The sequence below is a fragment of the Microtus pennsylvanicus genome, chromosome X (genome assembly GCF_037038515.1).
Source record: "Microtus pennsylvanicus isolate mMicPen1 chromosome X, mMicPen1.hap1, whole genome shotgun sequence".
NCBI classification, from domain to species: domain Eukaryota; kingdom Metazoa; phylum Chordata; class Mammalia; order Rodentia; family Cricetidae; genus Microtus; species Microtus pennsylvanicus.
In genome coordinates this window covers 123,223,287-123,239,709 of record NC_134601.1, presented here as the reverse complement: position 1 = coordinate 123,239,709, position 16,423 = coordinate 123,223,287, and the positions used below count along the sequence as shown (strand labels likewise).

Below are 16,423 nucleotides of genomic sequence, written 5' to 3'. Positions count from 1 at the left end.
GAATTCGAGTTCAGATACCTTGGTTAGGAGGGAGGAACTGATTATGATCACGCTCTTTTCATTTCCTGTGCTTTCTGCTTTGTTTGTTTGTTTGTTTGCGACACAGTTGCGCACATCTAAGGCTGCTCTAAACTTTTGAAGCGGCCAAATGATGACCTTGAACTTCTGATCCTGCTGTCTCCTTCTCTAAGGCTGTGCTTACAGCCATTCCTCACTACTCCCAGTTAATAAAGTATTGAAAATTGAACCCATGGCCTTGCATGGGCTCGGCAAACACTCTACCAACTGAGCTATACCATCAAACCCAAATTTTAGGATTTTTGAAACCAATTCTATGATGGTATAACCTTCGTGGTGTGCAATTCACTCACTTTTCACGTGTGAGGCAAAGGTCTTTGCGAAGCACAGGGAAGTGCACTTTCACCACCGTAGTCCGGCTTCAGACTATTCCACCACTCTTCTACAATCTCGGAGTCCCATTTCCAGTTACTCCCTGTTGCCACCATCCACCCCAGGCAACGGCTCATTCATCTCTTTCTACAGGCTTGTTGACATTTACTTGTAAACGTCATACATTCAAATGATACCAAGGAAAATGGCTTTATGGCCAGCCACCTTGTTGGGCCTTTATATAGACAGGAAGAGAATCTAACCAGCATAGCTTCCATGTTTTCTCCTCACAGAGCAATATGTATATTCTAAAGGAAGTGCGATGTTGGTTGCTGTTTTTACTCCCATCTCCCAAATTGTCATTCTTTTACCTGAATTTTCTCTTTACTTTACAACCTCTTAAAAACATATGAGCAGAACCCTTATAACTCCAGGCTAATTTCTTTTCTTGCCTTGTGTGCTGTTGTTTTAGCCCATGCGGAAAAGAGAAAGGCAAACTAAAAGGAGGCATTTGGCATTCAAGTTCAAACGGAACCTAATAGGTTAGGGTAAGGGTTTAGGGACTGGCTCTTCTGTCCAGCTGAGTATTCATGACTTGGTACAGAAGTAGTCCTTACTGCCATTGAAGCCAGATTTGATGATCTCAACTGTTTTCCAGAGTTCAGGGACTTCTTTTCTACATTGACACCGAGAGTTTATCCATTCAGGAGAGAATGCCACACACACTTCTTGGCAGTAGCCACTCTCCTACTCCGTTCTTCCCATAGCCAGTTATTGCAGAGAAATCCTCACCCTGAACTACCCTTCCTTCCTGAGATGCTGGCCAGGCTTTCCAATACTCCTATTCTCTCTGATCAGTCCAATCTTCCAGTCTTTCATGCTTCTGCCCTGATCTAAATGCTGCCAGAGGGTTTCATGGCCTGACACTGCTGACATTTGGGCGGGAGAGTTTCCTGTTTGGGGGTGGGGCCTGCAGAAAAGGGGATGCTTGGGAACAACCCTAACATCTGCTCAGCAGATTCGAATTGCACCCTTTCACCCAAGTTATGACAAGCAAAAATATCAGCAGATGTAGCGCGCACCATGGCGCTGTCAGATGTAGCGCGCACCATGGCGCTGTCATGTCGTGGGCATGGAGCCTGGGCGCCGGTTGCTGTTCCACGTCAAACTTGAGAGAACTTGTGCGCATGCGCGCGAGCTCCCCCCTCCAGCGCGGGGAGTCTTTCGATCTGGCCATCCGATCTGGCCAATCATTATTTAGCACGTTTATCGCTCCATTCTGGCCTGAGCCATTGAGTTGATGACACATCAGGGCTTTGTCTGGCACCGTATATATTCTTCTGCTTCCACGGGGACGGGGTCTTCTTGCCTCTTTCAAACCTCAAGTGTAAGTGCTCCAATAAAAGGCGTTCTGAGAAGGATCCTGTTGCAGTCGTCTCTTCTGCTGGCAGTAGCGGTGTGCTGCAAGCAGATTTTGCTAAGTGTCTCTTCAAAATAAAATTGTTCTCAGCAGAGATCCACTGTACTGCTTTAACGCCCATCCTTACTGTTCCAGTATGACGTTTCCCTCCTCTGAACTGTGGATGTGCATATTCTAAAGCTACTGAAATAGGTACACTGGATAGACAGAGAAGAGCAGATGGCAGAAGAGACTGTAATGATTTTACTTGTATCTTTATATTGAGATTTTTTTCCCCTTCTAGTTTGCTTCTTTTAAAAAAATTTAATCTTGGTATAAGCTATATTCTCAACACTTGTGAGGCTGGGATAACAAGGTTGATGCAAATTTGAGGCCAGCCTGGGCTATAACAGTGAGTTTTAGGTCAACCTGGCCTACATAGTGAGACCCTGTATCAAAACAAAATAAACAAACAAGCGAAAATCGGGGTTTAAATCGTTATAAACAAGATAGGTTAAAAATGATAACCCAGGCAAACAAGAGAAGGTCTGTAGATTCTGCTTCTGTCTGAGAAAAATCTGTGAATTTTCAAGGCTATTAGAGCACTTACATTTCTTTTGGAACTGACTCGCAAAAAATTCTGAAGATGTTGGCCCTGCTGCTTCCTGTTGAGCTCCAATGCAGTGTGTTCCATGCACCTGAGAAGCTGAGCCTTTTGCTGGACACCCTGCTGCTGCAGTTTCCTGGGTGAGCACATGGTTTCTCAGCATCAGCCACATCCCCTGCTAATAAAGCATGGCAGTCAAACTCCCAGATGGCCGATATTCATGAAGCAAGCTGGGTGTGCTAAGGAATCCACTCCTGGAGGGCATATTTTTCCGTTCTTCATGATGATGGTCAGTCAGAACATTCACAAAAGGGGACACAAAAAAACGAACAGAAAAACACCACTGTTACAGTCGTAAGTCCTAAAGAGACCTAGTCACTATGTATCAAGAGGAGGGTCACATGAAAGGGAACACCAAGGGAGTGGGTTCAACCTCGTAGGAGAGGAACAGAGAGACAGAAAGAGGACCTGTGGACAAGTACATTTATTGAGGGTGAGAGGAGAACACACACAAAAGTTGAGGAGAGATGGGTCTGATTGAATGTGCCTTTGATTGTAGCACCTGGGAGGCCAACACAGGAAAATGGAAAGTTCAAGGTCAGTCTAGACAATTCTTAGCAAGATCCAGTCAAAGAATAAGGAGTAGGGAAGAGAGGAGGAAGAAGAGAAAAAAAAACTTGTAAGATGGTTGCATTAGGATTTTTAAACATCAGTAGGTCAAAGTCAGGGGTGGATATGAAGGTGAATTTGTGGTAGGACCACCTCTTCACACTAGTGAAGTGTACCCACTTGCCTAGATTGGGTGCTCAGAGCCTGTTTGCTGGGGTGCTGACACTTCAGGAAAACAAAAGCTTTAAAATGTAGTTTGTGATCGCAAGAGCTGGCAGATAAATACACTACCTGTCTCTGTCCTTTGAACAAGGTAACTCTGGAGAATACAGTCAGCCTTGCTTCCCAGAGATTCTCAGTAGGAATAAGTTCCAGTTGCCTGTAGTGGTGCCTCGTTAACAATGAAAACTTCACTGGTGTATTTCCCCTTCCTGTCTGTCTCCTTTTCCCACCTCACCTGCTCATATTTCTTAGAAGCACCTCCCGAAACTAGCTACCATCTTATGAAGCAGTAACTAAGTATCTGCTTGTGAGGATTAAAAAACACTTAGTAGCTATAGGTTACTCCCAGGCTACAGGTTCAAAGCCCTATTATGTAGTTACCGAAATCAGTCTTACTTGTGCTCTTTAAACTGTTTTGTGTAGTGTTAAGACAACCCCTCTAGGGGGCGGGGTTTGCCTCGGGCGAATGCCTGCCAATAAATGGGCGCGCGGGGAGGCCGCTCGCTCTGTTTCCCTCCCTACCTGTACTACGCTGGAACTTTGGTTCTGTAAGTTTATCATTAAAATGGTAAATATTCTTTGATATCTGCATTGTATTTATTTTGTGCGGGTACAGTTTTGCTCAATTTTCCTTATTGGTTTTGGTGTGAGCCTGTTTGTGTGTGTATGCAGGTGCTCTAGAATGCCAAAGAAGGCATCAGATCCCCCTGAAACTTGACTAACAAGTGATTGTAAGCTGCTAGATGTGGGCACTGAAAACTGAACTAGGATCTTCTGCAAAAGCAATAAGTCCTCTTAACCACTAAGCCATTTCTCCAGCCCTTTATTTGTGAATATTTTTTTCAAGTACTGTTCTGGACATTTCTAAAGGCCTTTGGGGAATATTCACCATCCTATGGCCACCATAGCAATTAGCAAATGTGGAAAGTAATGTAGAAACTGATTAGGGAGGTGATAGAGTTAAAATCAACTCACAGCAGGAGAATTTCATTCTTCTAAGTGTTAATTGCTTGTCAGTTCTGCCACGTGATATAAAATGCATCGGATTAGTGCTTATAGCTGCTGATAGCTAATTCGCCAGGATTTTAAGCTTGTACAGGGTATGTGTTTTGACTAACAGAGGGGATTATAAGTTAAAACTGTGTTCATAATTGGTTTGCACTATCCTATCCACCTGACACTCTAGCTAGCAAAGTAAGAAAGGCACCCTGTTGCCAATTCTCATTAGATAGCCTTCTTGGGGACTTTTTGTGTTCTTAATCATCAAAAAGTCGTTGTAAAGGTTTGAGGTATTTTGATTCCTTTTGTTTTGTTAATGGATGTTTTGCCTGTGTGTCTGTATTGCACATGTGTGCATGCAGTGCTCACGGAGGCCAAAAGAGGGCATCAGATCTTCTGGAACTGGAGTTAGAGATGGTTTTTAGCTGCCAAGTGAGTGCTGAGAATTGAACCTGTTTTCTCTGGAAGAACAGTTCCTGATCTTAAGGGTTGAGCCATCTCTACCGCTCCTAAAAAGCCATTTTAATGACTTCAGAATTCTATTTTGATCATCTCAGATTCCCATGTTAGTCAGTAATACATGGGTTAATATAGTAATGAGAGCCTAGCCAGGCTATCCATAGTAAAGTTACAGAGAAAAGAGAAGCATCCCCAGCATGACACATCCTGCTCTCTCTAGTCATTTACTTTATACACTACATTAGTTACTTTCCATAGAACTAACTGTACCTTAGTTCTGTTTCTATTGCTGCCATGAAAACCACAACCAAAGGAAACTTGGGAAGGGAAGTATTCATTTCACCTTATACTTCCACATCACAGTCCATCACTGAGAGAAGTCAGGGCAGGAACTCAAACAGGGCAGAAACCTGGAGACAGGAACTGAAACAGAAGCCATAGATGAACGTTGCTTACTGATTTCCTCTTTCATGGCCTTTTCAGCCTGCTTTTCTCATACAACCCAGAACCACTAGGGATGACACCACCCACAGTGGGCTGGGCCCTCCCATGTCAGTCATTAGTGAGGGAAATAGACCGTGGGCAATCTGGTGGAGACATTGTCTCAATCTAGGCTCCTCTTCCCTGACAACTTAGCTTCTATCAAGTTAACAGAAACCTGATCCAGACAAGGTATCTGCGAGACAACTTAAAGGATCAGGTTGAGTTTGGCTCACAGTTGCAGAGGTTGCTGACGGCCCATGGTGAAACAAAGTATCATGGCGTGGTAGTGTGTCAGAGGAGGAAACTCTTCACCTCATAGCAAACAGGAAACAGACAGAGAGGAGAGGGCCCAGAAACCAGGTCAAACCTTTGAAGGCACACACCCAGTGTATTAGATACTGTTGTTGAGATCAAAGCAACTGAAGAAGGGTTTGTCTCGTCTCCCAGTCTGAAAATACAGACCGTCATGGTGTCAGGAGCTTGAGACAACTGATCTCATTGTATCCCCAAACAGGAAGTAGAGTGAGGAAAGCCAGTGCCCAACTCACTTTCATCTCTGCTTCTTTGTATTCAGTCCAAGACCACAATTCATGGCAATCATATTCAGGTGGGCCTTTATGCCTTGGTGAACCTAATCTAGGTAATCATTTGCGCAGGCTCTGAGGTTTGTCTCTTAGGTGACTCCAGAGCCTGTCAAATTAACAAGCAATATTAAGCATCATACCCAGTGACCCATTTCCTCCACCTAGCTCCTAAGTTCCTCTCACCTCCTAAAGCAGCACCACTAGTTAGGGACACATGTTCAAGGCATGAGCCTATGGGGAAATTTTCATATTCAAACCATCACTTAGACAAATAACTCCAGGTTTCCAATGAACCTGATTAACACCACTCTATCTCTAAAATCATATCAAATATCCACATCTCAAAAGTCAGCTCTGATATACCTTTTTACTGAAGTAAAGAATTATGTAGAACATTCTAGAAAAATATAATAAATAGAATACCCAGAATGCAATAGAGAAGTCAAATTTGAGAATATGGTTGCATGAGTTGAACATTTTATTGCCAAATAATGCTAGAGCAATCATGCGTTCTTTGTGACATCTCAGCCTATGACTCAGGTCTGCTCTGGTATCTTCATTACAGCCACTTCACTTGTGCTAAACTCATCGAGTCAATGTAAACACTGCCACTCAGAATCGTTAAGGGAGAATAATGTTTTCCTTCAGCTAAAAAATGGCACATCAAAAGCAAATGAACTCACCACTGTATGATTTGCTCGTTAATCATCACTCCACTTGGCCTATAATTACACAAACACTATGAGAACATACATTGTCACATCGCTCCAGCATCCCAGTGTGACTTCTAAAAAGCACACAGAGCTTACCGAACACAGGCATCTTTTGAGGAGCACTCATTCAGAGTCCTTTTGGAGGGTTTTTTTTTTTTTAAAAAAAGAGAACATCCATTCTCTTTTAAATGGCTTATATAAGTGTCTGAATTGAAGCTTCATCATCATCCATCTGACAAGTCTTCTAAGATACTGCTCACAATTCAGGTAGCTTCAGAAAGCTGTGCAGGGGAGTGTTGGAAACAACATCACCTAGCATAGTTCTGCAAACCGGTAATTCCAGTGCCAGGAAGGGTGAGTCAGAAGAATTATAAGCCAAGGTTACCCTGAACTACTTTTCTAATTCCAAGGCCCAGAAATTTATAACCAAACCCTGTCTCAAAAATAAACAAAGAATAGTATTCTCCTAATATTAAGACAAAAATCTCTGCCCCCGAACATTTATATTAGTCATTGGATATTCCCAACAATGGTTTCATATTATGATATGCATAAAAATTATGCATATGTTATGCATTTATGTGCATAACATAAAGTGTGCCATTTTAACTGTGCAGTTCAGCGATATTAAGTACATCTGTGATGCATTAAGCATCACATAATAGTAAAACCTCATTGTAAAACCTTCTCATCACTCATAGGGAAAATCCCATATCTATTAAACATTTATTCCTCCTTTTTCTTCTGCCCCTGTTCCAACATTTCTGACTTTTTTTCCATTCTGGCTGTTTCACTTAAATATAATTATACTATATTTTATCTTTTCTGTCTGATTTTATTTATACCATGTTTTCAAGACTATAGCATCAATCAATATTCTCTTGTATGGACATATCACATGTTATATACCATTTCATCATGTTGGGGTTTCCTTGTTTAATCGATTTCCAGAATATGCACATTTGGCAAGGTTAGAAGTCTTTTAAATTGTTTGTTGTTTTTGTTTAAAAAGAGAAGTATTGGTTATGATCATTAGTTTGGGGGCCACGAAACTAACATTATATCCATATTAAGCCTTTATGTAGATTCAAGGGTCAATTACTAGAATGTGTTGTGCAAAAGCCTCAGTGCCTGGAGAATAAGGAGTGTGGCCATCAAGCTGTATGGTAGGCAATAGTCAATATTTGACCATTTTAGTTTATGAACCAGAAATCATCTGATTCTCTGCTAAATTCAATAGAGAATGAAGGTTGTTTTCGTTTTGTTTTGTTTGTTTGTTTTCTGAGACAGGGTTTCTCTGTGTAACAGCTCTAACTGTCCTGGATCTAACTCTGTAGACCAGGCTGGCCTTGAACTCACAGAGATCTGCCGGCCTCTGCCTCCTGAGTGCTGGGATTAAAGGCGTGCACCACCACTGTCTGACTTGTTTTTGTTTTTTAACTAGTGATGCTATCAATAGATGGGAGTTCAACTGTCTTTAAGCTTCGCTAAAATTACATAAGGATTATTATTGACTTGAGCAAGGCCAGACAACAAGGACTCTCCTTTGTCTCGGCACCCTTTTAAACAACGTTCCTATTGCTCTTACGGATTCTGAGAAGGCTCTGTACAATTCAGTCCTCAATTCCAAGAAAAACAGGGAAGAATCGAAAAATACAAAGCACCTGTAAGATAAGGCAGACCTTGAAGTCTGGAGTTCAAGTCTTAATTGTAAGTCAGATCTCCTCCCACTCTGCCCATTAAGATCCAAGATCACAGATACCAGTAGGAGGCTGAAAGTCAGGTTCTAGAGACCTGAAGCAGAGAGTTTTAAGGCACTTCCCACTTCTGAATTGTGTTCAGAGCTCTGCATTCAGACAAAGTTTAAAATCCTTGGGATTGTACTTAGTAAGAACATGGGTCTGGTCACTAAATCAAGATTATTAATTTGCAGTCATGACAATGTTTCAATCACACCCAAAATTTGCAGTTTGTCCTTGAATCATGCATGCACTGATTTAGCAACAATGTTGTGTATACCTTTGAGGATAAAGATGAAAAAACCAATGTCACAAAGTTTGTGTTAGCATGCCAATAATCAGATAAAAATCTTTCCATTTCCTCTAGTCTCCCAAATCGGCATTTATTAGTGCTGCAAAGAAGGCAAGATTGAAGTCCAACCCCGTCAAAGTGCGCTTTTCTGAAGAGGTCATCATCAATGGCCAAGTGTCGGTAAGTTCACAACTATCTGTGTGGCTATGCAGAGAACCACTGAGGCAGAGACTCTGTACTCTAGTGAAGCCAATTATGTTAGTAGAATGCTCATTCTGGGCCTGTTTCTTGTCTTTCGTGGGGGTGTCAAATCTTACCTGCAAAGGACTTGACTCACCACTGAAGTATGATTAATAAAAACTCAAAGACAGAAATTGGGATTCACCCTGAAGGTCAGAAAAGCAAAGCACCTAGCCACTGGCTCTTACCTCGACCTTAGTTCAAAATAGCAATTCTGCCTCCTGGAATCTCAGAATGAGACTGAGCCTGCGAACTGTCTTCTCCCGTTTTATAATCCTCTCTAGGTTTGGGATTAAAGGCATGCACCACCCAGATTCTATGGCAAACTAGTGTGGTTACTGGGATTAAAATTGTGTGTCACCACTGCCTGGTCTATAAGGCTAACGGGGGGGGGGGGGGGCTGTCTCACTCTCTGATCTTCAGGCAAGCTTTATTTATTTATTAAAATAAAAATGAAATGTCACTACAGCCACCATCTCACTGTCATCAGAGCTAACACAACCAGAATAGGAGATAGCCCGGTGATTCTGGTGATACTTGATGTCTTAGAGTCTCACTACTTTGGTCTGGGAGCACTAAGGTTGCCTTATTTACATTATGGAAAATAAGCTTCCTTTGAAATTTCCACTACATTGTGCCAATTAACTGCTTCCACAGAATAGCCTTTTATGTATTTTGTGAAAAGATTTATGTCTTCCTCGAGTTGCATGGTGTGTGTATGTATGAAAGTCATTGAAAGAACAGATTTTGTATATAGAGCTACAACTGAAGAATGATCCCCCAGGTCAATACAAATAGGTCTTCATGAAAAGAATGGCTTCATCATCTTCCACGTAGATAATGCCAACATCAAGAGGATACTTCATTTTCTACACTTTCCGAAGACAGGAGAAGGGTTCTATTTCATTTTCATTTTTGTTTTAGGTTTTAGGAAGCTTTTCCCAAGGGTACTACTAGTTTGGGGGCCTTGGAAATTTCAAATTTTTATTGTTGATAGTTGTTGGCTGCTGTTGATGTTGTGTAAATGAATCCCAAAGATAGACCGTCATTTGGGATCAGTTTGCTGTGGATCACACACTCTTTCCTGAAGTTAGCCCTGGATCTGGATTGGAAGCTGTGGACATGTGTCTACAAGCTTTGAGCAAGGCACTTGTGAGTCTTCTTATCACCAGTTCTACCTAAGACTGTCCAACTTGGAGAGCAGCAAATTGAAATACGTGATAATTCTCTTTCAGCTATGATAAATTACCAAGGCTAAAACACTTAATGGGGGAAGGATCCTCACAGTTGCAAAGATTCGTCCCCTGTGGTGAGGCAGAACATCACAGCAGCAAGAGATTGTAGCGGAGGCTACTCAGCTGGAAACATCCAGGAAGTAAAGACAAATTGAGCTAGAGATAGATAAGGAGAGGAAATAAAGACAGGTAAAATAAGAAGGAGAGAAGGAAAATCTATGCACAAAGAGGGTCTGAGACTTTCTTCCCTGTTATTGCATCTGGACTCAACCTATTTAATGACAACCCCTTTATTCAGACAGGTCTTCTCTGTCAATCATTTTTGAAAAGTCCTCCCTGAGACATGCTTTACTAATCTCCTAGTTGGCGATCAATCAAAACTAATTGATAAAAGATTAAGACTGGTCAATCTGCCAAACTGTTGGGCCATTTTGGGGGAAAGGTCTGAGGCTGTGGTTGCTATCCTGGGCACAGTTTATACTGCCCTGTAAACTTGATGTGCTCTGCTCGCTGCAATGGATCTCCCTTAATCTAGGCACACTGTTACCACGTGTCACCAACACAGAACTCTGTCCCAGGGGAGGAGCAGAAGATTCCAGGCATAGAAAAAAAATAAGTGCATCACATCAAAAATTCATAAGAAACTTACCTTTCCACACCAGGGCTTCTCAGCATGTGACTGGGCATCTAATGAGAGAATAATGTTCTAGAAGCTTCTGTGACAGTGTCATTTCAACCCCATTTATAACAGGGCTCCTGCGAGGCAGCTGGAATGTGAGGGCATTGTTGCAGGGCCAGTGGTCTCCTGCAGCCTCTGCTGCCTTGTCACGAATCTATAGAGGTAGGCCCTTCAGTTGCATATCTAACCCTAGGTTCGTGAAAACTCATCCTTTCTAATCTGCTCTTTTCAGTCACAAGGTGCCTAATCTTCTGATTTAAAGCTAGGCTTACTCAGTGAATCAGGCGGCAAGAAGGTCACAGCGGAAAGTCATGGCAATAGAAATGAGAAGAAATTCAGAGAAAGAAATGAACAGTGAAAACCAAGGGACCAGTTAATGACTTCTACAAGGGTCGAGTCTGCTCAGATTGTAAAACACCTAGAAACATCTGTGCATCTGGTCTTCAGTTCCTCCATCTGGAAGCCAAAGGACATATGGCTTTGCTATTTCTGAGTCCTCCCCCAACGCCCCCATGACTCTGTGACACCAAATACATGTGTATAACACAGTGCCCTCTAAGGACGCATTAATCTTACAGGAAGACATCTCCTTCTCTCCTTAATCTCTCTCATTGTTTCGCATGATTTCCAATTAAAGAAGGATCCGAAAGAATGCGTTTCTCAGGTTCACTCTTGGTCATATTTCAAATTGGCATGCCGTTTGAGTTATTTCTAGAGTATATTATGAGCTGTTCATTATCGCTTAGACTTAGCACTTCACTTCTTTTTTTGTGGCACTGGGAATGGAATGCAGAGCCCTCCTACATGCCAGGTTTGCTCGTTAGTTTTCGTCAACTTGGTATAAACCAGAGTCACCTGGGATGAGGGAAAGTTAGTTGAGGAACTGTCTGCATCAGGTTGGCCTGTGGGCCTGTTTCCAGAGTGTTCTTGGATTGATAATTGGTGGAGGAGGGCCCAGGGCACTGTGAGCGGTGTCATCCCTAGGCAGGTAGTCATGAGTTGCATAAGAAAGGCAACTGAAGGGCAGCCTGGAACAAAACGAGTAAGCAGTATTCCTCGATGATCTCTGCTTCGATCCCTGCCTCCCGGTCCTACCTTGAATTCCTGCCCTAGCTTCCTCCGATGATGAGCTGTAGCCTGTGAGCTATAATAAATCCTCTGCTCTCCGAGTGGTTTTTAGTCATAGTGTGCTATCACAGCAACAAAAAAGCTAACTAGGACATCGGGCAAGTGCTAGACCACAGAGCTGAAAGCCTTGACCCTGTGTTTTTCTCTTTTAGAACACTAGCTCACCTCTTACGTTTCCCTTTTGAGTTGAAAAACATTCCTAAATGGGTTACAAAGAGTTTCAAAAAATAACCTTACCCTTGTGCTCCTTCAGGCTTGTGACTGATTTGCATGACAGCCACCAGAGACCAGCAGTCTCCTGTCACACAGAGCCATTGATGGTCTTCACTTTGTTCATTTAATCCTGATCCACAAAAGTCAGGACTTGTGCTCCCAGACACAGATGCTTGACTACAAAGGAATTATGCCTGTAATAATGTTTTCCATTGGGAGTCTTGCTTTGTAAAAAACTGCATCTGATTTTTCTGAAAGGCAAAATGTCTTTTGTTAGATTGTTCTGAGTTATTTGTAGCTGGAAAACAATATTGCTATGAACAACGCAGTTCAGATACCACCAAAGGGATACCTAATTGGTCTTTGAGCATTTGGTTACTTATCCTTTATTATATTGTGATAAGAATAAACAATAGACGTATGTCGCTGGTGCCCAGAGTAAAATTCTAATTTGACTGACCTTCACATCTACCATTCCTCTTTTCTGTTGTTAAACAGGAAACTGTTAAAGACAATTCACTTCTCTTTATGCCAAATGTTTTGAAAGTCTATTTGGAAAATGGGCAGACCAAATCCTTTCGCTTTGACTGCAGCACCTCCATCAAGGTAAGATGACATTCGAACCTCTGGGCCTGTACTCAATATGTGAGATCAAACCAAGACAGAGTGCAGAAACAGAAAAGGCTCTGGGCTTTTTGTCACTATTGGTGCTGCAAACACTATAACATGCTGTCTATGAAGAAACACCAGGGCTAGTGATTTTAATGCAACTCCAGATTAATTAAAATAGCATGACTGTCACCAAGAAGGTTTGCCACCCTACCCAAAGCCAACAGGATTTCCCAGCAATTTCAGCCACCAAGAAGATTAGGATGTTAACTATCGATTGAACATCTGCCACTTTTGACGTCTAGCAAAATCAAGGGGAATAATACTTTAAAGATAACATTTACTTTTGATTGCTTTAACCAATTGCTGGAGAATGCTACATAACAAGTTGGACCTGAGTTTACTTCTCAGGAGGAGGTTAAAGGAAGAGCCACCAAGCAGTCCCATGATTTCTGAGCCACGGGTGAGTTTTACATAATAGGTTTCGTAGCAAAGCGTATGGGTCTCCCCCCATGCTTTTTTCCTAGAAAAGAAAAGTGCATATTCTCCTCTTTTTCTTATTGTACAAAAGTATGTTCAGAAATTGATTGCTCCCTAATGTCTCATCAGCCTAAAATAGACTTTCTTCAAATGGCACAGTCAGAAAAACTTTATGGAGGTAAAAATGTACCTAGCGATGATCTGTACCATAATCTAGCAAGAGACTATCAAGTCTGTGTTTAAAATGTCTATCAATACTCAACCATTAATTCTCTGCGTTTGAAAGGCCTCAGAGTAGATCTCACCTGTGCAAACGGTTCTACAAAGCCTACTTGCTGTGCCTTCTTATTTTCATAATACCAGCAAGCAGCTGGGGTTAAATTGCCTTAAATACATGGTGATTCAGTAGGCAGTAGAAGGCACAATATTAGTAGATGGGTGTAGGAACACTAAGTCATCCTTAATTGCCCCAGATGAAATACTAGTTCCCTTTATCTAAGACTGCTACTTTGAAATGGTGGATGGCTGATAAAATATTTTTCCTTCTTTTCCTACTCAATACCAACATAGTTGATCTAATAATCAATCACCTAAAAGGAGAATCAGAAAATTCTTTCTGTAAAGAATTTGGGCTTTGGGGTCATCTGTTGTCTGCGGGGATTTTTGGATTATTTGTTGCACCAGGAAAACAGCCACAGAGAGGAGGTATTGGAAGGACCTCAGGATCTTCTTGAAGAACACCGAAAACTCAACCATTTGTCCTCTCACATTCTAGTTCATTATAGAAGTGGGTAAAAAGCTGGATTCAACAAGGGACATCAGCCCATAGGACAGCTTCCAGAGTCTCCTTCTTATGGACAGCTACAGGCAGTGTTATAGTCTCCCAGAAATAATGTAACAATATACACAGAGTATTATTAAGAAAACTCCCCTTTGTCTTGGTGTCCAGAATTTTTTTATTAGAGGTTGGTCACATAGACACAACTGCATGGCTGGACTTAGGAACTCGCCCCTCTAGAGGTCAAGTTGATATTGCATGACACAGGACTGGTTGTGGACTACTGTTTAGCAAAGACTATATGCTGTAGTCCAATCCTTTAGAGACAGAATAATGACTCCTGCCCAACAGACCACTGAAGAGCAAAAAGGTCCTTTCCTACGAGTGACACAGCAGAGCCACACCTTGCTTTAGGTGGTGCTAATCCATTCCTGCATACACTTTGCGTGAGCAAATGAGGTGGCCCAGTTGGACCCATGGGCTGTTGTTTGCAGACCCTAGAACGCATGCACAGAAATACATGACTATGAATCTCTCTCGCCTTTTGGGCTCATGCTTTGTTCTCAACTGTTCAGCTCCTTGCTGTTATACCTTCTAGCTCACTTGACTTATGATAAGACTTGAGTACATTTCTTACCAGAAACCAGTCTAAACCGGAGGACAGTTCTGCTGTTATTCCTTTTAACTTCCTTATCACAGCAACCCACACTAGTCTGAGTTTTATTTCCTGGTGGATTACAGGTGACAATGAGGAGACTAGACGCTGTGTAAAGAGTTCCCATCAAATTCAAGCTATCTTATCTTGTACCTAACAGCCCTATTAGCACGACAGTCACTGGTTGGTGGGCATAAAATGGAAAGAGCAGCTCAGTGATGAAAGGAAGTTGACAACTGCTGAATACAATTTGCCAGAACTCTCCTTACAGAGTTAGATAATAGGGCAAAACTACCAGGGTCATTTTCCATGCCCCCCACTGGTTTACAAAAAATGTCACATAGAGTTCATGTAGCCTTCCAAAACCTGGGTTGTGTTTCTCTTTCCTGGATTTTGTGCAATATATATATATATATATATATATATATATATATATATATATATATATATATATATATCAGGAAATATTTTAGGTCACATTCAACACAATCAAGAAATTTGGGTTGAACAGTTATTCTTTGGGGGTATGTATGTGTAGGTAGGGTTGGCTTTTGTGGATTTTGTCTTATAAGGCCTGAAGAAATGGCAAAGGAACATAAAGTAGACTCAAATAGCAAAACAGTCCATCAAAAACCAACTTTATAGATGGGAAGGGTTTTTTTTTTCCTTAGCAACCAATTATTGCGGTTTTGGAATAGATGACTCTTTGCTGTGACTGTCCTGGGCATTGCTAAAACAGCATCCCACTCTCTACCTACCCAATCCCATGACAATTCCAACCCTGCTGTGACAACCTAAGGATGTCTCCCCAAAATGTCCAAATGTTGTTCCAGGACACCGTTTCCTCCCATTAAGAAGACTTGTTCTACAAGACTTTGGTATTTGACTAAAAATTACCCTAAAGAGTAATAATTTGCTAGTCTCGAATCTATGAGCCAATGAAAGGCTGAGCAGACTAGCTGCGCCTTGCAGTTACAGTCTTTCCCTGTTTACTCAACACATTCTGACTCTAAATGTTTAATCCTATGAAGTATTACAGACATAGCTTGCTCATTTCACCTTCCCCAGGGATGTAAAATAAACTGCTATGGCAGGGCTCTCTGTGCAAATGGTGTTATAATAAATGCTTTGTAAGTATGAACTCGTTTGATTCCCATATCAATCCCAAGGCAGGCATTATTATGACTTCCAGTTTACAGGTAGGGAAACTGAGATACTGAGAGGTTGAATAACTTCCCAGTGCTGGGACGTTTGTAAGCATGAGGACTGGAATTAGAGCCCAGACATTCTCAGAAGCTTCATTACTACCATGGTGCTCTTTCAGAACAACAGGCGCAGGCCGACATACTATCTGGGGGCAGGACTAAAATGGTGGATATTTCAGGCCTCACGGGTTCAACTCTGTTCATGAAGTGTATGGACAATAAAGCAACCGTGACAATAAAGAAATGGGTTGAGACCTTGGGAGCTCAGTCCAGTGCTCCAGTGTGGGTCTCTGTCTCTATCTCCATCCGTCGCCAGATGAAAGTTCTAGGATGATATGCAAGATATTCATCAGTATTGCTCTAGGATAGGGTCATTTCAGGTTCCCTATCCTCAGCTGCCCAAGGAACTAACTGGGGACCTCAGCTTGGGCACCTGGGAGCCCCTCTAATGTCAATTCTCCTGCCCACCCTAAAGTGGGTCCCTTAACTAAGAATTGTGGTTCCGTGCTCCCCTATCCAACCTTCCTTTATCCCGATCCTCCTGTTTCCCCAAGTCCCCCCTCCTTCCATTCTACCTTTTCTCTCCCCATCTCCCCTTACCCCCATCCCACCCCACCCCCAAGATCCCACTTTTCTCCCCAGCAATTTTGTCTACTTCCCTTATCCAAGAGGATAACTATATGTTTTTCCTTGGGTTCACCTTCT

The 16,423-nt window shown here is 42.1% G+C and overlaps 1 protein-coding gene across 9 annotated transcripts in view; it reads left to right on the top strand.

Annotated features, from left to right (window-relative positions):
* Nucleotides 1–16,423, top strand: part of Frmpd4 (FERM and PDZ domain containing 4) — a 644,634-nt gene that overhangs the window by 589,474 nt on the left and 38,737 nt on the right. For all 9 annotated transcript variants that reach the window (XM_075956800.1, XM_075956799.1, XM_075956798.1 and 6 more), the window contains 2 exons: nt 8,572–8,676; nt 12,490–12,597. In XM_075956800.1, the coding sequence (XP_075812915.1) occupies nt 8,572–8,676; nt 12,490–12,597 (213 nt within the window). The remainder of the gene's footprint in view (nt 1–8,571; nt 8,677–12,489; nt 12,598–16,423) is intronic.